The following is a 25123-nucleotide window of genomic DNA, read 5'->3' on the forward strand; positions in this document are numbered from 1 at the left end:
TATGCAGGACCTATATGAAAATGATGTTCTCTTGCTCCCTCTGCTGTTTCTGTCACAGTGGAAAACTCAGAGTGTTTCAAGAGCTGTGTCCATTCTTTCATATACTGTAAGAAATATTCATAACTGAGATGCCACCAGGTATAGTTAAGGTCTTCATGACTGCTTTTTAACATCATAAATTCATATATTTATACAACAAAATTGGAAACCAAACATTTAAAATAGTCACTATAAAAGAAGTAGGGCTGCAGTAAGGTTTTTGTCCTAAATCCAAGCTTAAAAACCATACCTTGAACATTACTATGTTACAAGAATATTGCTGTGGAGTACAAGAAAAGACCATTTTTCAAGATGAACTAATAATATAAATGAATCTTAAGTTCAGAAAAGAATTACTAAACATTTTTTAATGAGATTTGATCTATAGTTTTAATTTTAAAATTCCACAAGTAAATCAACAGCCACTGATCATGAGATCTTCAGTAAAATCTTCCATTGTATTTAAAAACTCCTGACAAAATGCACATGCTGTATTTGAAGGCCACCACTCGATCCAAGTGCTGGAGTCCAAAGGGTACTGGAACCTAAGAGGACAACAGAAAATGATCATTTGCTGCTAAGATTTGGGGAGAAAAACAGAAAACAGAAGAAAAACTCCAACACAATATGAAATTGCTTGCTTTGTGTTCACAATCCTGCTTTAAATGTACACATCTGAAAACACATTGTGTAAATACTGGTTGAATTAATACTTTAAAAATTCAATCAATTATATATTACATATGAATTATTACATACAAACACTTGTCACTTCTCAGCACACACTAAGATTAATTCTATACGTATTCTCATGGTCAGTTACTTACTTGAAATTGTAACCAATGCTTATCTTCAAGGCTTCTTTTCCCATGATCAAATACTGCTCTCCTGGGCTCAATTCAACATCTGTACAGGTTTTCTTTTTAACAAAGGTTACTTCATTATTTTTTTGAGCAAAAGCCTGCCCTGAAGTAGAACGTCAAGAATTGGAAAATTTCACAAAGAGAATTTCTAGTAATTCATATATTAGACAGAAAACACAGCCAAGGGATCAACAGGACACTCACCTCTTTTATAGAGATCCAGAAGAGTTGCAGAATACTTGACAAAATAACCTTCTTCGCTGCGAGATAAGATGTTCACTTTATAAACTGTAAAACAACACAAACCAAACTTTTTGTTATTGCTTGTTGCTGCAACACATAATAAATCTCTTACAGATGCTCAGATGGAGAATATAATGTCTCTTTACAACAGTAATTTCTGGGAAAATGATGGGGGTAGCTGTACACCGTCAAGCTAAGAAATAGTAACAAATTCTACCTGTGCTCTACAGAAGCTCTACCCCTGCTCTCATCTGATGCCCCCCAACTTCCTCTGACCCCAAAGGCACAGAATCCCATTAGAATTGTGCCAAGGAAGAGACACACAGTGCTCATTAGCAGAACTCATCAGGTCAGGCTCCCTGGTGCACTAACCCTGTTATGTGGCTGATTCAGCAGAGGGTACAGGCAGCTCTCTCTCTTCTCTGCTCCAATGTCACCTTCATATACCATATGTCACTGTCAAACCTGCTGAATTTTAATCACTAAAGACCTAATTGGAACAGAATGTTTTGCAGCAGTAGTAAACAAGTAAACATTTCAGTTAGAGCATGTGAAATGACAACTCAAATATTACCGTATGCAATATCACTCTGGCACGCAGCTTCTCTCCTGGTGTCAGCAGTTAGTGACCGATCCAGTCTCTCTTGTACTTTACTGCACTCGGCTACATTGAGAAAGAAAAAAGCCAGCGTTAAGATAATGTCATCACATCGTCAAATCAAACATATTTAAAATAAAAATAGCATCCTCAATCACATGAACTTAACCCAGTCAGACATCCATGATCATACTGCACACATTTTTATTATTTTTTTAAGTGTAAAATTTGGAGAGGATAACTGCTGTGTTCTTATGAGGATTTCTCCCTTGTGTTTAGTGTGGTTTTGTCCAAAGCACTACACTACCTTCTCACACCCAGCGAAATGGGAAAACACCTTTAAAAAAGTTTACCTTCCATGCATTTGCATTCATCTCCTTCACACAATCTCACAAGTTTTTCATTTCCATAGGGGTTATAAAACATAGTGCACCTTTTATCTAGAAGATCCAAAAAGAAATAATAAATACATGTAGAAAATCAAAGTCCAAGAAATCAGCATCAAAACTTTGCGAGTCAAAAGTTACCCGAGCTTAAAATAACAAGGATTAAAAAGCTGTGGAAGAAGGAAAAATGTAGTTTTTAAGGAGGAATGAAGAGTTAAAAGACAAGCTTGAATTTGAAGTCATGGAATGAAAAAAGATTTCAAGGCCTTGGGACGGATGGTAAAAGAGTCTGGGGCTCAAGTGATTTTCTCTTCACAAGATCAGAGCATCCTGACACATAGGAAGTCAAGGAAGGGAGCCAGGAGACCTGCGTGGTTCAACAGGGAACTGCTGGGTGTGCTCAAGTGGAAGAGGAGAGTTTCTAGATCATGGAAGGAGGGGCTGGCCACTTGGGGAGAATATCAGGCTGTTGTCAGAGGGTGTAGGGAGGCAACTAGGAAAGCTAAGGCCTCCTTAGAATTAAACCTGGTGAGAGGGGTCAAGGACAACAGGAAGAGCTTTTTCCAATACGTGGCAGATAAAACTACCACCAGAGGCAATGCAGGCCACTGATGAACGAGGTGGGTGCCATGGTGACAGAAGATGACCTCATTCATGTTTACAGATATATAAAGGGTGAGTGTCAGGAGGATGGAGCCAGGCTCTTCTTGGTGACAACCAATGACAGGACAAGGGGTAATGGGTTCAAACTGGAACACAAAAGGTTCCACTTAAATTTGAGAAGAAACTTCTTCTCAGTGAGGGTGCCAGAGCCTGGCCCAGGCTCCCCAGGGGGGTTGTGAAGTCTCCTTCTCTGCAGACATTCCAACCCGCCTGGACACCTTCCTGTGTAACCTCATCTGGGTGTTCCTGCTCCGCGGGCGTTGGACTGGATGAGCTTTTGAGGTCCCTTCCAACCCCTGACATTCTGTGATTCTGTGAACACATACCTGGTGCATGATATTCATACACAGTGAACGTGGCAGGATTCAGCATTCCAACCTGGAAAAGCTCACTTATTCGGAACTCAACACAGAGAAAATTATTCGCTGGCACCTATTTGAAAGACACATGAGTTAACAAGCAATAAAGGAAACAAAACTATTCCAAAGAGTTAAAGTAGTGCTTACAGTTATGAAAAGGGTAACATACAGAGTCTATCTGCAGAATAACATGCCCGTCTTTTATCTCATAATCTGCTATCAACTGATCAACTCCACTTGCAAGCTGCAGGGGAAACAGAAAAAAACAAACAACAGAGAAAAATCTTTTGTACAAGTTAAACATTTTTGGATGGTCTTGCAGGTTTTGTAATCAGTAACAGAAAAAGACGAAGAACAGTAGATATTATAGTTCTGTCAAAACCAAAGTAAAGAAGTTCTGTAATACTTACAGTAGATAAATCTTCTGTATTTGCTTCCAATCCACTGACCAATCCTATGTCCATCACGGCATGAGCAGACCCTGACTGCGGCTCCCCCACGCCGGGCCTGTACCTAAGACAGATTTAAAATAATATTAAACATAGCTGCAATTAAAAATAAATCTTCAAGTGTGATCCCAGAAGAAAACTAAGGTAAAATCTACTAACATTTAGGCCACAGTAAACCCATAGTGATGCAAAATAGTTCAGATGAATCATTTCAGATTTATGCCAACATCATGCAGAAAGACGCTTTTCTTAATAGTTGTGTTCCAGGAGAACCCATATATTAATTAAAGAAAAACACCCTCCCAAAGACGTCATGACTTTTGTCTCTAATTCCGTTCACACACATACCAACCAGCACAACCCCATCGGCTGTACTTACTTTGCACAAGCCTCTAAGCGCCCCAGGGGCTCACCGTCTTCTTTTCTGTAACCTTTTCAGATCAAGTAGAGTCAAATAAGTCATTTTCTAATTCTCCAGAAGCAGCAATCCAGAATTCTCATACAGCATTTTCATAATTGAAAGATAATTCCTTAAATTGTTTTGGTGGCTATTTTTATAGGAACTCATTGTCTAGCCACAAACAAGTAACATTGAACTTCACTTATAATTCAGGTGAAATCACAGCTTTAATGCTTGATGTACTTTATAGTGTACTTATGTTATTAAAATTACTCCATGGCAAAAGCTCAGAATGTGGCTATATACCTGTTGTAACTGGACTCGAATTCTTAGTACCTTGTACTCACTGCAAACCCCCCTCCACCCATCATTGTATTTCTTTCTTCTGCTAGAAGTTTGTATTCCTCACTCCCCCAACTGCAAAAACTCTTCCACAAATGAGTAAAAATGCACCTAAGAGAAATACATTAAAAATTGATTCTATTCACAAAACCATAATATTTTCACAAAGGGCTAAAAAGGTTTCTAGCAATTTCTTTTCCAGTTTTGCATTTAGAAAGTGAAGAAGTTACTACAGTTCCGTTCTTTACAAGAAACGCTTCGTTAAATGCAGTAAGGTTTTTTTTTTTACTCCCTCCTTTGCACCGACCTGAGTAGTAATATTTAAAACTGTATTAACCCTTTACCATCAGCTCTCTTTGGAACAATCTTCAGTTCGAAGTTACATGACTCTTCTGATGTACCAATTGTGTTATATACTGTCTTCACCTACACATGTACAAATGAATTAGATCAAACAGAAGCAGTAAGCAATCCTCAAAGCTGCCATAAAACTGTGAAAACTCGTAATATGGAGAACATCAGAGCAGTAAAAACAAGCCTGTACATCATGATTAGTTTTGATGGGTGCACAGCAGGGTAAATAAATGATAAACTATGAGTAAACACCAGGATAACAGAGAATTGAGCCACGTTAGAGACTCCATTTAAAAAAATGGTTGCATGCTTACATTTACTGTAGCTATGCCAGTGCTGCTTCCAGTGCTTACATATATGTCATCACCCAAAGGTACCTAAAGGATTGATATTAAACAAAAACTTGTAAGTTAATGACAAAGACAGCACTATCAGCAACAATTCAGGTGAGAGTATCTGCTTGTCCTTTCTACATTTCAAACACATGTTAAGGTCTGATGCTACAAACAGATACTACAAAAAAAAAACTTCACAGGAACAAGCAGAGACACTAAATTTAAATGACTGTTCAAATGCATTAAATTTAGCAGGTAAGTAAAATCCTTCAACATTTACTAAACCAGACTACTACCAATTTACTGAAAGAAAAAGCTCCTTTAGTAGTAATTTCAAAGTTCAAATAACTATTTAACAAGTTGCTAAGAATTCTGCTTTTACTTTTCAAAAGTGATGCTATTCACTCACCGTTAAAGTTCTTCCCACGAAGTTATCTTCTGTCAGTTTGAACAGCTGAAGGTTTCCATGGTTTTTGTACGCTACCTTAACACTCATGTCCAAGCTAAGCCGTTTGACAAGAAGGGAATATTCAGTCAAGGCCTCAAGGGCATTAATTGTGTCCTGCCAGAAATCAACAACAAAGAATAGATTCCAGAAATGAAAAAGAAACAAAAATGTATTACAAAGTGATTTATTTTCTGCCGCTTAACCATGATTACAATGGTAACCATTTCTAGCTAAACAGCTTAGCATCGTCTCAGCAGAACACTTAATGTGCTGATAACATATTAAACACTATATTCACTGACTAGTTGATAATGTATCAGAAATCTGGCAACTTTCACTTGACTTTTAGTCTGTTCACGCACACTAACACAGTTTTTACAATGAAAACTGCATACCTTCTTATGCTGCATTCCATTTTTGTGGAAATCAAGAACTAACATCATGTCATGAAATGAAATATTCCATTCTACAAAAAACTTGGGAAAACAGTTTTCCTCCTATGATTATTTTTATTCAGCAGATCTGAAGTCAGCGGAATCAGCTTGCAAATTTCTGTTTATAACAGACTTCATGAAAAGAAGTTGTATATGCCAGAGAACATCATAGCAACAGTCATTTGATGATGACCCCACAGATAGGGATGTCAATGTGGTCTTCTCACTATATTGCCCTCTTAAGGTGTCTCAGATTTTGGTTCTTGAAGAATGAGAACAAAAAATTTCAAAGCTTACCTGAGTTGAATAAAATCCTCCACCATATCTTTGCTCTTCAGACAACCATTTGATGATTGGTTTGGCATAGTTTGCGTCCCCTCTTAGCAGAGTAGTAAGCAAGGCATATGCTGTAGTTTCAACCATTTGTGCAGTAACAGGGCTGGGAGTGTGTTGGTCTGGCGTTTTGAAAGTATTTTTCCAAAAACGATAGATAGGAGGATCACCTACATAAGCATAAAATGAAGGTTTGGGATTGAAACAGTGACAGCTCTCCAGAATACACAAGGTGAAGGTCAACGAAAAAAGTGGGGACTCGCTCAGGATTTAACAGAGGATGAAGATACGCTTCTCTTACACTAGTAACCCAACAGAACAAAAGTGAGAGCACTTGCAGATACTGTGAAAAATCCCACTGTGAGCCAATGAAGAGAGCGGACACGTCACAGGGATGAGGAGGCAGACAAATGCAATCCACCACGGACATTGCGCAGAAGGGAAGCCGATAGATAGAACAAACTGAGACGATGGGGAGTGACAGACGCTTCGCTGACTTGCATCCTGCTCAGGAAACTGCACGGTTGAAAAGCTGAAAGCAGGATTCAGTCTAGCGAAAATACCAGGCCACTCAGGACTGAAAATTCACTTATGTCAAAGCAAGGAAAAGCGAAATTCACTCTCCAAGTAGCACCATCACTTTAGAGAATTTAAAAATACTACAAAAACAGCCTGAGAGTCAACTACAGTACAGACTGTCAGAGAATGTAATGATACCTATGACAGACGCTTCTTTCTTCAGTGCAGAGAACGCCGCTCGTGCGGAGAGATGGTTCAAATCCACGAGAGCCAGAGCATACGAAGTGATTGCCATAGTAAAGGGGCTTTGAGCAGACCGCACGTTTTTCATCAAATAATCTCCTGCTTTATTTTTAGCATCATGGATTTTCTGAAAGGATGAGCAGGATACAGCTTACACCTCTTGGACTTCTAGTTAAAGAAACAACTTCTGTCCAGACAATATAGGTACACACAGTATCTTCTACAATATATCTTATGATGAAGTGATCCAGAATTTCATTATTGTTCTTTTACTGATTTTGAAAAACAAAGACTAACAAAGCAAATAAATCTTAATCTTTGAAATTTAAAAAGCTTCTTGATTTCTTTGAAGAAATGCTGAAGAAAATGAAAGAAATTAGAATTAGAAAACACGACTGCTGGCAGAATTTAAAATATTACTTACCTGAGTAGGACATATTTGAATTGACTTTTCAATTCCAATGAGAGAAAATGCTGTGAGATACAAAGATTTTTCTTTAGCTTCTCTAGGTAATGTACCCTACAAAATAAAATATGTAAATATAAAAAAAATAGAAACGACAGTTAATTTAAATATATTGAACTTTTTACAGTTTAGGTGAGGAAACAGAAATTCCTGTAAGAAATATCAGTTTTGTTTAAACTGAAAATATGTTGACTCTTTTGAAGATAATAGCTCATTTGTAACAAGAGACAAGATTATATAAGGTTATTGGCAAGTCAGGACTATTATACTGTAAAATCAACCGACATACATTTTTGGCTTGGTTTTCATACCTGTAGTTTCACTGGTTGGTAATCTGAAAATTCACTGAATGACCCATCCGGCATTTGACAGTTTTCTATCAACCACAGAAGTGAGTTACAAATAGAAATTTGATCAAGATTTATGTATTGATTAACTTGTCCAAGAATCCTTAAAGCAAAAGCTGTCAACCTGCCAAGGAAATCAAACAAAACATATTGGTTTTGATTAGCAGATACTGCTACATTGCTACATGCTAGGCACAAATTTGCATTATTTATGATTTAGGTATTTTACACATTCCCAAAGCTCAAACAAATATTGCAGATGAATCTTGAATTTATGTTAACAAATGGGCAATGCTTACTGAATTTTAAATCATGATTAGAGAATCCCAGAATGTTAGGGATTGGAAGGGACCTTGAAAGGCAGCCCTCAACCTTTACCGCTTCAACCAGCCCCTCCTCGTTAGTGAGGATGAGGTCCAGCAATGCCCCTCTTCTAGTCGGCTCCTCCACCCTTTGCATCAGAAAGTTCTTGTCAAGGCACTGGAGGAACCTCCTAGACTGTGGCTGCCGGCTGAGTTGTCCTTCCAACAAATATCAGGGAAGTTAAAATCCCCCACCACAACCAGGGCCTGTGATTGTGAGGCTGCTCTCATGTTTCAGGGTATGATTTGGCAAGTGAAAACAAGCAATCAAAAGATATTCTCTAAGTTGTAAGCACCATTTAAATCTACTATCAAGCTCACGTCTCGTACTTACTAGAAAGTATCACCCTTCAAAAATTAGTTATAATGTGAAAGCAAAGGAGTGAAACAAGCCTTTTCCATCCGTTCTAATCAAAAGATCTTTTTAACTCACCATGTGCTAGCTTGCCCATTCTTCCACATGCTATATGAGAAGTCGGAATTTCTAAATGACAAGATGCTTACAATTCCTAAGGAAAATATTAGGCAGGAAATAAGTTACAAAACCAGATTTCTATTAAAATTGTATTTTTTCATTCAGATATCCTTCTCATTCAGCAAAGTCTCTGCCCCTCTACAACTCTGAAGCAAGAGAAGCAGTAATATTTTTCTACCTTCTTTCATCTTCCGCCTCAGTCGAGTTCTTGAAGTTAAGGTTTCAGGACCCAGTAAATGCCAGTTATTTGACTCTTCCAAGTAGTGGAACACATAAAACACCGGGGCAATGCTTATGAGCTCGGCCTCCGCGCTGCCCTTGGGCAGAGCAGTGAGAACACCCAGACCGCTGGGACTGAGGACTGTGGCAATTGCTTCACCCATAAGATGCCCTGTGGAAATCAAAAAAACGAAAGTTATTTAAATGAGAGATGATGAAAGTCAATCCAAGGGCAGAATCTGATACTTATAAGTAATCATTCTATAGGAGTTCTACACAAAATTCTACACAAAAAGGTGATTTGCAAAGCCTCTTCTCAAAGGGAGAACCTAGGAATAAAATGAGACAAATTTAAACAAAGGAATATGAAACAGGAGAAAGAGAAATATACAGAAAGTACACATGCAGTAGACTAGAAGTTTCAATTCAATTTACCTTTTACACTGACACTTCTATCAATTTTTGTTTTGGGGACCAGATTTAGTGGGATTTTGTATCGAAATTCTTGTCGTCTCTTGATTGAACCTGCAAATGAAAATGTATATATTTCATACTGCACAATCTAAATCAATAGATGATTCAGATGCAATAGCCAGATCTAAAGGTTGCAACTATCTGAGAAGTCAGCTGCAAAAATACTTGTGATAACGTGAAAACTAGAAATATGCCCAAATGCACATGCACACTATATCAGCCTTTGAAAAAGAACAGATGCACACACTTCGATCTTTCTTTCGCCTTTTTGGTTGAGAAAAAGGAGTCTGATCTCAACCTAAACTTTCAGATTCATCTCTGGTTAAATGAGAATATGCTCTAATTTCATTAATAAAGCAGCTGAAAAAATAAACCAAGTAGACATGTGACAATTCTCTTACCATAAACACCCTGTGGATCCAAAGTGAAACCTGCATGCAGCTCTTTCTTAACACCTTCTGGCTGAAATGATTAAGAGGAAAGAAGTAGAATATGAAAATACTTTTGCTTAAGGAAATTTATTAGCTGAAACAACCATAGTATTTCTGCCTTCTACTTCCTCTGCAGTTGATTGTTACTTAACTGTTCTACATACTGTCATCTGTCTCCCAAAATTCTTAAGAATATTTAACAAAAGATTTAAGCAAAAGCCTAGGAAAGTATAAAATGACAATAAAAAGGTCTTTCAATAAAGTATGCTTAAGCAGTTGAAAATCCGAACCAAGTAACTTACAATACAGTATTCTCCGTGCTTACTAAGTTATAATCTATCCATATCTTTATGACAATTCTTATATGCAAGATATAAAATGTGCTTACTCAAATACTCAGTCATGCATTTTTCCACTGCATACACCTCAGTGAATTCAAGGATATCACACAATATTTTGGACTCTGACAATATTAAACCAAATCAATATTTATATATTGATTTAATATATTTTTTTGCTGAATCAATATGAAAGTCAAGAACATTCCAAACATTCTGATTTTTTTTTCTTACCATTACGCGTAGCGTTTTAACTACAATTTCACTGCTCCTGTCTGTCAGCAATGTGAAGTTGATCGTGTGAAGGCCTAATTCCAGCGGAAGTATTCTGAATGTAACCGGGGCCGAAGAACCGCCATCGAGATTCTTAAGATTACAACTGCGCATCCTCAGTCCAGCAGTTGCAGAACCAAAAGCACAGATTCCATTTCCAGCTGCTATTTTAACACAGAACTGCAATGTGGAAGGATTTTATATGTTTCACCTCCATGACAGGTACAACACCAGAGAAATACTAAAGCCACTGAAATACTACGAGCATTCTACACTGTAATCCTACTTTGCTGTTTACAATAACCAAGTGTTACGAACTTGGGAATTACTTGCACTAGAGACACACTAACATTAGCAACACCTATACTGGGCTTCATACACACACCTTTGCATACTGTACTCAATTTTTTTCAACCATAATTTTGCACTTCTGAATGTATTGCTTGAAAAATAGACCTTTTTCTAGTCAATCCCTGGACAATGTAACCCGTGAGCTCTGGAGCAGGTCATTCAAAAAGCCCCACCGCTTTTTGACACTGTGTCCAAACAACTAGAATAGAAAAATTGTATTTTAACTTTCATGAGGCAAAGCTGCAAGAGCACAACAACACTGTAATCAGTGGAATGGCTGGAAATGAAAAAATTAATGACTGGATTTCATTGTTAAACGGTTATGTAGATCATATCTAACACCAGCTGAAGGATGGAGAAATCTGATCCAAGGATCAGATCCTGGATACTCCCAGGGGAAATGTAGAAGTCACTAAGACCACAAATTACCTTAATTGGAGAATCTCTGTGGTTATAAACTGATCCTTTTAATTCAATTTGTTCTCCTCGCACCACAGAATAAGGAACATAAACGCTCAGGAAGATATCTTTTACAACTGGCACTTCAAGTGGCGCAGCAACACATATACCTATGAAAATAAAAAACATAAAAGCAGATTATCTGATCCACCCATCTGATGAACAAGTTCAAAAAAGTCTTCCCATACTTGCCACCTTTACTGATGCTGTGTCATTTTCCAATACATATTTTCAAATTGTCCAAGCTTTTTTAAAAGTGAGCAAGCTTTTGCATCCTGTTCCAAGTTGCTTTCTCCTACTGTTCTTCTGTTAGCACTACGGGAAAATTTGTTTCTTCCTTTCATTGGGTCCCTGAGCTATTGATTACACAGGGACTGCTGGGTATGCTCAAGTGGAAGAGGAGAGTTTCTAGATCATGGAAGGAGGGGCTGGCCACTTGGGGAGAATATCAGGCTGTTGTCAGAGGGTGTAGGGAGGCAATTAGGAAAGCTAAGGCCTCCTTAGAATTAAACCTGGTGAGAGGGGTCAAGGACAACAGGAAGAGCTTTTTCCAATACATGGCAGATAAAACTAACACCAGAGGCAATGTAGGCCCACTGATGAACGAGGTGGGTGCCCTGGTGACAGAAGATACAGAGAAGGCAGAGTTACTGAATGTCGTCTTTGTCTCTGTCTGCTCTGCCAGGGCTGTCCTGAGGATCTCGTACCGCTGAGGCCCCAGAGGAAGGCAGGACAATGGAGGAGTTTGCCTGTGTTGATGAGATGGGTTAGGGAGCAGTTGGGCAATCTGGACATCCATAAATCCATGGGTCTGGATGGGATGCACCCGCGGGTGCTGAGGGAGCTGGCTGAGGTCATTGCTGGGCTGCTCTCCATCATCTTTGCCAAGTCTTGGGAAATGGGAGACTGGATGATCTTTTGAGGTCCCTTCCAATCCCTAACATTCTGTGATTGTGTGATAGCAGGACACTGGAAAGTTGTGCCAGGGAAGAGTCACTCACTGCTTGTTCTTACATTCTTCTTAGTCATTTATTATGGGCCACTGTTGAACACAAAATAGACTTTGTCTTCCCAGTCACATTAATAACAAAAAACGAAGTTATTTCCTTTTTCCCAAAATAGGTACTTTGCCACTTTCTTTTCCTGCTTATCAACCAGCATTTTAACATTTTATAACATACTGCAATGAGAGGTTCTGCAAAATCCAGATGGAAAAGCTCCCTAATTCTTTAGCTACGATCTAATTAGGTTGCAGTACCCACCTTTATCAGAAATGCCAACACCTTGTACTTCCCAGGTAGTGAGAGAATCAGGCAAGGTGATGGACAGAGTCTTTGACCTGTGTTTGGAAGCATTAATACATGTATATGTTATCAAAAGCCATCTGTTAACACCAACAGCTCATCAGCACAAAGGCAGTATGTGCCCAGAGCTACTCCTGTATCTAAGAGAGACTTGGTAAGACACGGTTTTAGCCGCCTTTACAAAAACTGGTATTTAACAAGGTCAAAAGTGAAAGAAAAAGTGACTCAACAATCTGGGCAGCAGACAGCAGATCCTGCATGGAAGAAAACGTGGCAGGAATAGTTTGTCCGTATAAGACTGTGTTTTAGAGGGAATCCTGGGTACAACTAAGGCTACACAACGTACCTCAATTTTAGCATTTACATTCTACAAAACTGATGACTAAGTTGAATGTTGGTAACAGATTTGAGACAAGTAGTACCTTGGAGAAACTTGGTGAACTTCCCATAACCAGCTTTCAGGGAAGTAGCTGCGAACTTCTGCTTCATCCAGTTCCAGGACAGACTCAAAATCTGAAGAACATAAATAAAACAAGTATAAAGCAACCAAGCTAACAACAAACCACCTGCCAATGGCCTTCCATGAAACTCTTCAAAATCATTCTCTTTTGTGATACTGTGTTCTGCTCAGTTGCCCCATGTTCTGCTCGAAGTGTTTCACCACACGTCCACTGCGGAGTTCAAGCTCTCATACTTACGCATTCTCGCCAATATTAGAAGTTTATTGGGCTCTTCCTCCCGCAGCCTGTTTGCAAATTCACAGCAATCTGTGAATGCAGAAATGCACTTTTCGTTACTCCGAATCCGTCGAGCTCTATCACTGCAAGTCTCACTGACTGGATACGCTTTCACTCCAGCCATGCAGCATTTGCGAACTTCTGGATGCGCGTATTTGGATGCTGAAATAATAATAAAATAATTCCCTTCCTTGAGATGAAATTTTTATTTTCAAATGTGTCTCAACTCATTATACTGAATGTATTTTTAAAACCTGCAGAATTTCAGCGAAGGTACAGATTTGAGGATGAATATAAACTTGTCATTATTCAAAAGCTAGTGACACACATTTCATCACTGCTATTCTGAATTAACAATATAAATTAGATAAGAGGAGTTTTATTACATTTTAACAGTCAAAGGTTCTTCTGACAGGCTTGATCACTGCGATATGGCAGCATTGTGAGTTTTCAGCCTATGTCTCTTCAGAAAAAGAAAGGATCTTAGACATATACTGTATTTTCAATACATATTTAAATCTGGTTGACTTCAAATTCAGCATGTGGCTAAGAGGCTTTTTAAATAGGGTCCTCTCCAAAATCATCTTCCATATTTGTCAGTCTCTCTCCACTACATTAAGTTAACGACAATAATTAAAAGTAGTAAGCAAACACTCAGATTCTTGATTTCTAATGGACTATTTTTTCTTAATTATATACTTTTAAATTTTTTTAACACCTTCTTTGAGTATCCTTTCCTTGAAGTCAGATCGTTTGGTTCTTAAAACTTCATTGCAAGTTTCACCTGTTCAAAAACAAATAAGTAAGTACAGAAGACATGAGCTTTTTTTGTAATAGCATAGCCCACTTTAAAATAATTCCATAAAATCAAAACAAAGGAATATACCTGCTTCGTTTGAATCATCAGCATTTGCATTAGTTAAGAATGTAAGCCCAGCCATTCGGAATACATCAATGTTGTTCCGTCCTCCTCCAGCACCGCACCCAAGGTCACTTTTTTCCAAATGTAGCATTATCTGAGGAAAAAACCACATCAGTAGGTAACTAAGATGTGGAGTATTAAATGATGAATGAGAAAGTTACACTTGGAGAAGTGCCAGTTCAGTCTGGAAGATGAATCACTCTACTGCCTATCTTCAGGCTTCACAGAATCACAGAATGTCAGGGATTGGAAGGGAAGGGACCTGGAAAGCTCATCCAGTGCAATTCCCCCGTCGGAGCAGGAACACGCAGATGAGGTTACACAGGAAGGTGTCCAGGCGGGTTTGAATGTCTGCAGAGAAGGAGACTCCACAACCCCCCTGGGCAGCCTGGGCCAGGCTCTGCCACCCTCACTGAGAAGAAGTTTCTTCTCAAATTTAAGTGGAACTTTTTGTGATCCAGTTTGAACTCATTACCCCTTGTCCTATCATTGGTTGTCACCGAGAAGAGCCTGGCTCCATCCTCCTGACACTCACCCTTTCTATATCTGTAAACATTAATGAGGTCACCCCTCAGTCTCCTCTTGTCCAGCTCCAGAGCCCCAGCTTCCTCAGCCTTTCCTCACACGGGAGATGCTCCGCTCTCTTCAGCATCTTTGTTGCCCTGTGCTGGGCTCTCTCCAGCAGTTCCCTGTCCTGCTGGAACTGAGGGGCCACAACTGGACACAATATTCCAGGTGTGGTCTCCCCAGGGCAGAGCAGAGGGGAAGGAGAACCTCTCTGGACCTGCTAAACACCCCCTTTCTAATACACCCCAGGCACCATTGGCCTTCCTGGCCACAAGGGCCCAGTGCTGGCTCATGGTCATCCTGCTGTCCCCAGGACCCCCAGGTCCCTTTCCCCTACACTGCTCTCTAATAGCTCATTTGCCAATTTATACTGGAACCTCGGATTGTTCCTACCCAGATACAAGACTCTACACTTTCTCTTGTTCTATTTCATTAAATCTTTCCCTGCCTAACTCACCAGCCTGTCCAGGTCTCTGGATGGCAGCACAGCCTTCTGGTGTGTCAGCCACTCTTCCCAGCTTGGTGTCATCAGCAAACTTGCTGACAGTCACTCTATTCCCTCGTCCAAATCATTGATGAATATATTGAATAATACAGGCCCCAGTCCTGACCCCTGAGGCACTGCACTAGATACAGGCCTCAACTGGACTCCATCGCATTGACCACAACTCTCTGGCTTCTTCCCTTCAGCCAGTTCGCAGTCCACCTCACTACCCGGTCATCCAGATCAGGCTTACTTAATGCATGACACATAACAGCTACCTGAATACGAACATGAACAAAATAGCAACTTGTTTTTTCTTTTGTGGCTGCTACTTAACTTTTTCCATTGCTCTCTTTCCGCTTGCTGTGACTCCATAAACAGCCTTGTCAATAGATGACAAAGCAACAAAGGAACTGAATTCTGTTTTCATGTCAAGTGATATGGCTTCTCCTGGTTTCAGTATCTCTTTGCTTGACTGCAGCCTAATCTATAAATTGAAAAGAAATATTGGTTATTTAAAAGCTCATGAAGCAGACGCTTCAATAAGTCGAGGAAGTGCTAAAGAACACGTGTAATTCCAAGCTGAAATCTGACCATAAAATGAATGCACACCCACAAATTTTAGCACTTAGCTTGCTACTCACATCAAGACTATTCCCACACTTCTGTTCCACATTCAGCCATATCGAATCAGCTACTAACTCAGCAGCTTCTTCTCCCATGACTATGTAATAAACAATAAGACGCGCTGAAGGAACCATTTCTTGGGTTATCTGAAAAGTTAGATGTTCATATTCCAAATCCTCCATTCTCTTCTGAGTTCCAAAGCTTACTATCTTCCCTTTTGATGTGATCTATAAGAGGAAAATGATGGAGAATTTAAAAAAGTAACTTTTTAGATTTAATGTGTTTCTTATATGTAATAATTACTTGCGTTTTGATACAATCCAACACAAATGCACTTGGGACCAGTGGGTGTAGTTCAAGGGAAGGTCGCTCTGTCCCTCACCACCTCAAAGGAAGTTTTGTCTCTGTGCATCTTCCTCTCTATTCCAGCTCCTGACTAGCACTACTTGTTCTTAATCCCAGTCTATGTCAGATGAGAATTCAAAACAATGGAGACTTAATATATCATTCAAACATGAGCCTATTACTGATTTTTTTACTGTAAGTCTGACAGATGGTATGTGGAAGGAATAGTTGTTGGAGCTGCATGTATTCTATATGCTGAGGATAATTCTTGATTGTTGAGGTTTTTCAGCTAGGAGCATACATTAAATCACAATCCAGTATTTTGTGTAGAAACATCTGTTACTTACCAAATAGCTGTAGTGATGTATTTTATGAATATACCGACTGTGTGGATATACATTGATATTTACGAAATCTCCTACTTCTAGTATTTTGTAGTTTGAAGCCCAGTCAATATATAGATAACTCTGACTTAAGGAGGAATAAGCTTTCGCTTCATAGGTTTTACTTGCTTGGTTTTCATCTGAGAGATGTGGATCTGCAGTTTTCACCTGAAAAGATAATAAATGACTGAAATTTTTGTTAGTAAAGGAGGAAACAAAAAACTGCGTCTCCTGGCTACTAAATAGTTAAGTACAGAATTATACTTAAGAAAACAGTATTAAAAGCATTCTGTAACATATTATTCGGAGAGATTCATAAAACAAAATTCGACTCAAGATTTCTACATTTTCTTTAATAAAAAGATCTATAAGTATCAAGTTGCTTCTAAAATGGTGGTGTAGAAGCACTTACATAAATAAACAGAGAAGAAAAGGATAATGATATGCCTCCCTACACAGTCAGGGAAGCTCTCTGAGAGATTTGTTTTCACACAATTCATTTAGCGTTTTAGTTAATAATTATTATGAAAGAAATGTGACAAATTAGGATATTTTGTTTCAGAATAATCTAATATAGAACTTAATAGAGAAGTAGTGTTTCATTATAGCACTTACATTTCATAAGTGATTATTTGTAACAGTCTCTAAGTTCATAGACTATTAACTCTGGAGTGTAAAATCTTCCCAGCAGTATTGTACAGTCATGAAAGTACAGGATTAAACTCTTGAAGAAATAAATTAATGGAACAATTTAACTCACTTGAAATTCCAATATTTTGCAGTCAGATGGGATATTAACAACAAACAAAGCAGTTCCATCATTCATACTTGTTTTTCTTCTCCTAGACTCCGAATGCTCCGATATCAGCTCGGTCTCATCTGTTTGTTCACCGACCGATTTTGCAGAGATGGTTATAGGGACATTTCCAACAAAGTGATCTCCTGTATCTTTCACCTGCACCTGTTCATCACAGTAGAGAACATTTCCTATACAAATGGAGATATTTTTCAAGGATAAAACTTCCAAGCTGTCCGTGTGAACGGACAATGGACATTAAAAGCAAGTTAAGACCTACAGTAGTACACAGAAAAAATGATAAGGCTTTTGAAGGTTGGGTTTTATGTTGTAATGTGCAATGATACTGCTTATGTTAACTAACCTTAATGAAGAATGGGAGCCCAGGCTTCACAAAGAGAGGAGTAGCAATCAAACTCAATTTATAAGGAGATACAGCAAACCTGACTCCAGCAAATTCTGCTTCACCACTGAGGCCACCTGACAAAATATGATGCCCCTTTTAATAATCACATCCTAGAACCTGTGTTTTCTCTACTTGCCTTCAAAGATCAGCACAATCTGTCTGTTATAGTGAAGCCCTTGCATCTAAAGAGTCACCTCCTAGCACTGTTGTGCAAACAAACAGCCAGAAAGAAAAAAGGTTTAACCCCAAAGCACTTTCACAAGGACAGATGGACTATTCTTCCTTGTAAGTTCTTGGAAGAAGACCTCGACTCTCTCTGTTTACATTTGCAGATATGTTAAAAAAAAAAAAATAAAAAGCTACTTACCCTCAGACTCCAACACTGATGCCACAATATATAAATATGACCCATCCAATTCTTCCAGACTTTGAAACCCTATAAAACTCACTGCTTGCTTACTGTTAAAATTGATCGCAGCAACTCCATTTTCAATCTGAAGAAGAAATACAAGTCATTATTTAATAGTCAATAATTTAGAAATACTATATAGATGCACTATACATAAATCCTATATTCAACAGGTTTCTGTCCATTGTCCATTTTCAGAGGAAATCAAAGGTGGAGATGTTTTAATGAAGAATTCTTTATTCCCTGAAATTGCTGATAATTAATCAACCAATAGCACATATTGCAAAGTCTGCATGCAGGCCCAACAAGAGGAAGCAATAACACCAAGATATCTTCACTAAATGACGAACGATAATGCCTTTTAAAATTCTTCAGTGACTACATCAAAAAGGCCAGACTGAAATTACATTCTGTCTCAGATGCTGCCTCTGAGTTTCATTTTAAAGTGCATTTCTATGACCCCAGTGGTAGGATTACGTAGGAAAAGCTGACACTGAATAGCTGTCAATGCGAACTAGGAGTTGGAGCCCATTCTCATAAAATTTAACAGGAAAGCTTTATTGGAATTGGATCAGTTCTGAACTCAGCATATGAAATCTATACAAACTAGGCTTGTTTCTTCTTACCCTAGTTACATGCATTGCACGAGGCATCATCCTTTTTTCACTTTCTTCTATTATTCCAAAACGAAGAAAAACATCAGCACTTGGAAGCCTTTTGTTATAAAAATAGCTGAGAACAAAACAACAATATAAATACTTTTCAGATTACTTTAATGGCTGCAACAAAGCATTTGTTTTTGAAGAAAAGTAATTTCCTAGGCAAGAGATAGAAAACAAATGTCTGTGCAGTTTTAAACACTTCTGTTGAAAAATCATCACTTTGTAAGAGTTCTAAAAAGGGTCACTTAGTTGTCTTACAGAGCAGAAAGGATTCTGATAATAGGGCCTCTTGAGGAAGTAAAAGAGTAAACTTCTGGACATGGGAGAATCACTCTTCAGTTAAAAGAAGAAGAGGTACACACACATGTAGAAACTAAAGCCAAATTTCCTTACCTGGCTTTCACAACAATCCTGAAGTTCTCAAACTTATCAGAACTAATAAAGTTACTTTCTGGCTCTATGGCGATGGAAAAGCTTGGCATTGCTGAAAATTGAGTAGAAAAGAAAAAGCCACTTAGACGTGGTTTTGTACACTAAGCCACGGGTACCCAGAAAGACACCTCTGTATAACAAAGAATCATGTTGGTTTAGAGTGATTTGATTTACAGTATTATAGCCCCAAAACACAGCTGTCAGCTGGTGCACAACGAAGCACAAGTCCTAAAGCCCTAAGTTATCTGCAGGAGTCTCCTACTCTGGAGACATCCAAACCCTCCTGGACACCTTCCTGTGTAACCTCATCTGGGTGTTCCTGCTCCAGTGGGGGGACTGGACTGGATGAGCTTTCAAGATCCCTTCCAATCCCTCACATTCTGTGATTCTGTGATTTCACTGAAAAAAATATATAAAAATAAAGGTTCACAGTACAGGCACAACTTACCATATTCCTTAACCTCAAATTTTGCAACAGCTGAGGTTACGAAATTCTTCTTATACTTGGCTTCAATCTTCCAAATTCCATACCTACAAAATGGCAACAAACATTTTTAAAGATAAAAATTAATGTCAAAGACAAAAATTAGTATTACTACTTAACAATATTTCATGTTAATAATTATGTAGAGAGAAAAATTCTGCACCCAGTTTTTGCACAAGTCCAATGCCTACTTTGAGAAGATTCTGCTTTGATACTTTAATAATTATTGAAAGTTATTTTAAAGCACTGAAATAAACTGGAAAAGAATATGCCATTATTTATACAATAACTATTTTTGTTGTATAGTTACAAGCAGAGACACATTTTGTAGTCTGCAAATGCAGTATCTTGCACTTAAATTAAAAAAAAGGCAAAAGACAATCTAGCAGTCTAAGAAAAGGCAATATTATGTTAATAATTCTCAAAAAGCAATAAATAAATCTACTTAGGATTAGGAGGAATCTTGAAGTCAGGAAAAGAAACTATTCCAGTGAAATCTTCTTCTTCTACAATATCCACTTTTACTCCTTCAGGATCCTTTAAATCATAACAGGAAAGAGTCAGCAGCTACAGATCATTCTCATCAAAAGGAAAACCTCCATTCAGTGATTTCAGTGGAAACCTGCCCATAACGTATTTTTCTAAGACTTCTGCTCATTTCACAGCAAGAGAACACAATCAATTTAGAAACAACTCGAACCAACATTCCGATAGAACATTTTATTGTGGTCCTTACAATTAATGGCTGTTACTACACAATGCTCAAAATTGCAGAAAGTTACTGTAATACCAACCCTATTATTAAAGGCTAAAAAATACAGTATGATAGACACTGATTATTTTATATCTTCAATGAAATAAACAACAGTATGAAAATCATATTATTAAAATTCCCTCAAAAATCCTTTCCTCAGATGTTAAAGATAATCCACATTATTTTTATCTTCCATTCTGTAACAACTTCAGATCTGGACTTAAAAAGCAAAAGTCATTTTTAGATCTTTTTAAAGATGTCTGGCTACCTGCAAACATATCTAACAGTTTTGTTAAATATTGATTGCAATGCTGATTTACTCTCCAACTACATTTATTGTTTTTGTGATATACAGAAGAATAATAATGGAATCAATGATAACTTACCACAAAGGTTAGGACAGTTTCACGCCGAGCTGGCTGCAGTTCTTCATTCAGAGAGTAAACTCTGACTTTCACTGTAAAAATTGTTACAATAAATCTCAAATGACATTTAAATCCCAATTCCTTGGCAATGTCAACAGACTTTAAAAAGTAAGTAACAGCCAAGAGAAATGAGCATTATTTACCTGACTGATCAGGAGTATAAATTGGTTTGTCTGTATGAATAAAAAGAAACCCGTTCTCATAGGAAACAGGAATTTTTTTTAGTCTTGTAAAATGTGGAGAAACAGCTTCCAAATACACGTAATTGACTGAATCCTCTGTTCTTGGTAAATCTGTTGGTTGAAGCTGGGGAAGATTAAAGATTTTAAAATAATATTAAAATATTTTTCAAGTATTTTTCTCTACAGTATTTTTTGTTGAAAAGATTATCTGAATAGCAATTAGTGTTCTTTTGTTAATTATTATTAAATAAAAACATCAACACCCACAAGGGCTTATTCTTGCTTACATCATAGATGACAGTCTGGAGTATTAAGCTACAAACAGATATTTTGAAATCTTGCATTTTGTATACGTCCAGAACTCAAATAGCAAATGTGACAATAAAAACACTGCAAGTAAAGCCTGAATTCCTTACTGTTAAAGTTGCAGCATCCTGGAATTTGTTGGCTGGAGTTAAAGAAATATGACCAGAAGAATAAACAGTAATCTTATCTGGAAAGCTTTTTATGGCAATATTGACTGGAAATTCCTTCTCAAAACCAAAAGCCTGAACTACGACTTTCTCAGATGCCCCAGCTCGGAAGATCTTTGGTGCTGTAAGAACATACCTGCATATGAAATATAAAACAATAAAAGGGCAATGTAACTACACTTCTTTTGGACTTCTTACTTCCATTTGTAATTCACTGTTAGAGCAAACAAGATAATCAGGTAAAGTTACTCAAAGACACTAGTTAAAAACAACAGAGCCCCAGTCATTATAATTTTTATGAAAACTGTAATGTAACATTACCAAATAACAGTAGGAACAACCCCAGGTTCCAGTATAAGTTGGGGAATGACCTGTTGGAGAGCAGTGTAGGGGAAAGGGACCTGGGGGTCCTGGGGACAGCAGGATGACCATGAGCCAGCACTGGGCCCTTGTGGCCAGGAAGCCAATGGTACCTGGGATGTATTAGAAAGGGGGTGTTTAGCAGGTCCAGAGAGGTTCTCCTTCCCTTCTACTCTGCCCTGGTGAGACCACATCTGGAATATTGTGTCCAGCTCTGGGCCCCTCAGTTTCCATAAGGACAGGGAACTGCTGGAGAGAGTCCAGTGCAGGGCAACAAAGATGATGGGGGGATTAGAGCATCTCCCGTGTGAGGAAAGGCTGAGGAAGCTGGGGCTCTGGAGCTGGACAAGAGGAGACTGAGGGGTGACCTCATTAATGTTTACAGATATAGAAAGGGTGAGTGTCAGGAGGATGGAGCCAGGCTCTTCTCGGTGACAACCAATGATAGGACAAGGGGTAATGGGTTCAAACTGGAACACAAGAGGTTCTTCTCAGTAAGGGTGACAGACACTGGAACAGGCTGCCCAGGGAGGTTGTGGAGTCTCCTACTCTGGAGACATTCCAACCCGCCTGGACACCTTCCTGTGTAACCTCATCTGGGTGTTCCTGCTCCGGCGGGGGGCTGGACTGGATGAGCTTTCCTGGTCCCTTCCAATCCCTGACATTCTGTGATTCTGTGAACAGGTTAGGTAATGCTTATGGATTTGATTTTGCAGACACAAAAGCTGGTCTACTAAAACAGGTTATTTACATGGAAATAATTATTCCTTTTGCCAAATTAAACCCCAAAACACTAACCCCCCAAACAGCACACTTGTGTTGTTTCCCCACCAGTTCTTACTGCAATGAATGGGGCAACTTACAGTAAAGCCTAACGTGAACAAATTTGTTCAGGAATACTCTAATTTCTTCAGCACTTTATAAACTAAAGTATGCATCGCTCCACAAAAGTACAAGCCAGGCTTTAGTACCCGGCCACATAATGTAGCTAAAATACTTGCCATTGAACAAAACACTTGATATATGTGCCCTTCTTTTTCTGAAATGCCAAAAGCACTTAGGTTGGCTGCTTTCTATACACCATTATTAACAGATATAAGAATCAAAAAAGCACCACCAACTACAACTGTAAATAAACATTTAAGTAAGAGCTTTCATCAGACTGTAGGAAAGTATCTGTCTTCAGGCAATGCAGAAAATCTCATTCTGTGGCAGCAAATACAGTAATTCCAGAAGCATCAGCCATTTTTCTAGCATTAGTCCCACACAGACCAGTGAGAATTTTGCTTGTGAAAACACATCAGTTTGGACAGCACCTTTTGTATTGGTTCTACTGAAACTGTATCTATTTACCTAAAATAGCAGGCAAGAATCAAATAATATTTCCGGTAAATTCTATATTTGCTTTACTTACGTTTTCTCTTGGCCAAAAGTTGTTCCAGAAAACAGAAAAACAAAAAAACACATTAAAATAGTCATAGTGTCTATGACAACAAACAGCAAACCATAAATGCTAACAATTCTGGATTAAACTGTGTTTGGCTTCTGCTGTTGGTGAGCAGAAACACCACCAACATGCTCCACTCACAGTTAATTATTAATTGCAGATCATCTTCTACTAAAACATTATTGCCCCCGGGAAGCCACAACAGCTAAACTTAGGAATTTTTAAATTCAAAATTTCAATTTTTTAATCTGTTCAGAGCAATCCTGTATCAGTCTCTCCCTCTGATAGCTACATTAAAAATATCATTTTCAGAGGTGGCAAAAAAACACCCAACAAAAATCAGATTGTTTGTCCTTCAGAAAATATTTTTTATTTAAACCCAAGTCATTTTAAATTTCCATTTGAAGGGGAAAAAAAGCATTTAAATTCTATCAAACATAATGTGCTGATATGGTTAGACCAGATTTTTTTTTGTTTTAATAAGCCTTCACTTGCAAATTTCTTTTAGCCACTTGTATTCCTGGTTATGCCAACTTTCTGAGCACTTCCATTACAAATAAAACTGCAATATGAAAATATAAGAGCACATCTCAAGATGTACTATTTTACACAGCATTTGCAAAAAAAAGCATTAGAGACAAAACCTTGGCATGTCTGATATCTGAGCACAGGACCTCAGCAAATGAGTTTGTGAAAAGTTAAACTGAAGTTGTGCAAGTTTAAACAAATACAGTAGTCAACGTTTACGGGAAAGACATTTACAAAACTATTTCTGATCAATAGGAAATTAAATTACAAGAAGGCAAACATGCGCTTCTCAACATACACAATAAGCTTACAAGGGAAGCAACAATATATAGGATGAAATCTATATAATAATGTACACGTAATGTAAGTTGCTTAATATTATTAAAACTAATGCCCAAATATCTACCACTAATGCCAAACAAGGCCCTACATTTCACAGCTATTTATACAGATTCCAAACACCACCCAAAACTTTACGTGAGATTTATTTCAACACTCCTGTGAAAATGGCAGCAATTGAGGCCTACCACGTTATCATGATTCAATGTAGTACGTATTTCCAAAGCGACATAGAATGCTCCAGAGTAAAACCCATTTTACACTGACAGACTAATATGAGATATAAACAGATACATAAAGCACGGACAAAAAAACAACAAAGCAACCAAACCCAGCTATTACCAGAGCAGACTTGATATTTATACAGTGATTTGGGCTTTATTTAGAAGAAACTCTCTCAGAATCTTCCCTCTCGCAGCCGAGGACGCCGCTGAGGTGAAGCGGCCACTACCGGCGGGAAGCGGCAGCGCACGCGCTGCGGGCGCCATCACGGGCGGGAAAGGGGCGTGGCTCCGCGAGGGCCCGCCCCGCCCCTTCCCCGGGGCCGTTCACCCGTCGCCGACCAACACCCAGACAAAATGGCGTCGTCTCGGCTCCTCACGCCGGGCTCTTAAAGGAACCGCAGCACCTCAGGCCTGGCGACTGGTGGAGACGACGAGCGGTCGGCGGAGGAAGGGAGGCGGGAGTGGGGTGCGTTGGGAGCCGGTACCTTGATCGGAGTCGCCCAGAGGCCGCCCTGCCCGCCACTGCCCCGGCGGGCGGGAAGCGGTGAAACGGCGTTACCATGTCAACGCAGGTAATCAAAGCGGCGGCCTGAGGGGAACCGCCCTCGGCGGGACCGGGATCCCCGTTCA

General features: G+C 38.7%; 2 protein-coding genes across 3 annotated transcripts in view; one reads left to right on the forward strand and one right to left on the reverse strand.

Annotated features, from left to right (window-relative positions):
• Positions 1 to 209: 209 nt before the first annotated feature.
• C5 (complement C5) lies at positions 210 to 25055 on the reverse strand (the record flags this gene model as incomplete). The annotated part of the gene is made up of 41 exons (XM_082067645.1): positions 210 to 584; positions 867 to 1005; positions 1107 to 1190; positions 1720 to 1809; positions 2097 to 2183; positions 3119 to 3224; positions 3321 to 3395; positions 3562 to 3664; positions 3980 to 4031; positions 4687 to 4768; positions 5011 to 5073; positions 5441 to 5593; positions 6211 to 6416; positions 6964 to 7135; positions 7433 to 7528; positions 7786 to 7945; positions 8617 to 8692; positions 8837 to 9049; positions 9313 to 9402; positions 9753 to 9813; positions 10355 to 10573; positions 11174 to 11313; positions 12466 to 12542; positions 12930 to 13020; positions 13206 to 13406; positions 13963 to 14028; positions 14131 to 14260; positions 15555 to 15704; positions 15862 to 16071; positions 16537 to 16740; positions 17333 to 17533; positions 17733 to 17848; positions 18142 to 18268; positions 18810 to 18915; positions 19239 to 19329; positions 19726 to 19808; positions 20207 to 20298; positions 20902 to 20972; positions 21084 to 21246; positions 21539 to 21731; positions 24979 to 25055. The coding sequence occupies 41 exons, from the start codon at positions 25053 to 25055 to the stop codon at positions 455 to 457; spliced, it is 5046 nt and encodes a 1681-aa protein (XP_081923771.1). The 3' UTR covers positions 210 to 454.
• The window catches only part of CNTRL (centriolin), a 28442-nt gene continuing 27141 nt past the window's right edge, over positions 23823 to 25123 (forward strand). The window contains exon 1 of one of the 2 annotated variants that reach the window (XM_082067933.1): positions 23823 to 25065. The gene's annotated coding sequence lies outside the window, so the exon portion shown is untranslated. The remainder of the gene's footprint in view (positions 25066 to 25123) is intronic. The other variant, XM_082067934.1, reaches the window with a different exon arrangement.

The sequence above is a fragment of the Streptopelia decaocto genome (assembly GCF_964273445.1).
Source record: "Streptopelia decaocto genome assembly, chromosome: 17".
NCBI lineage: Eukaryota > Metazoa > Chordata > Aves > Columbiformes > Columbidae > Streptopelia > Streptopelia decaocto.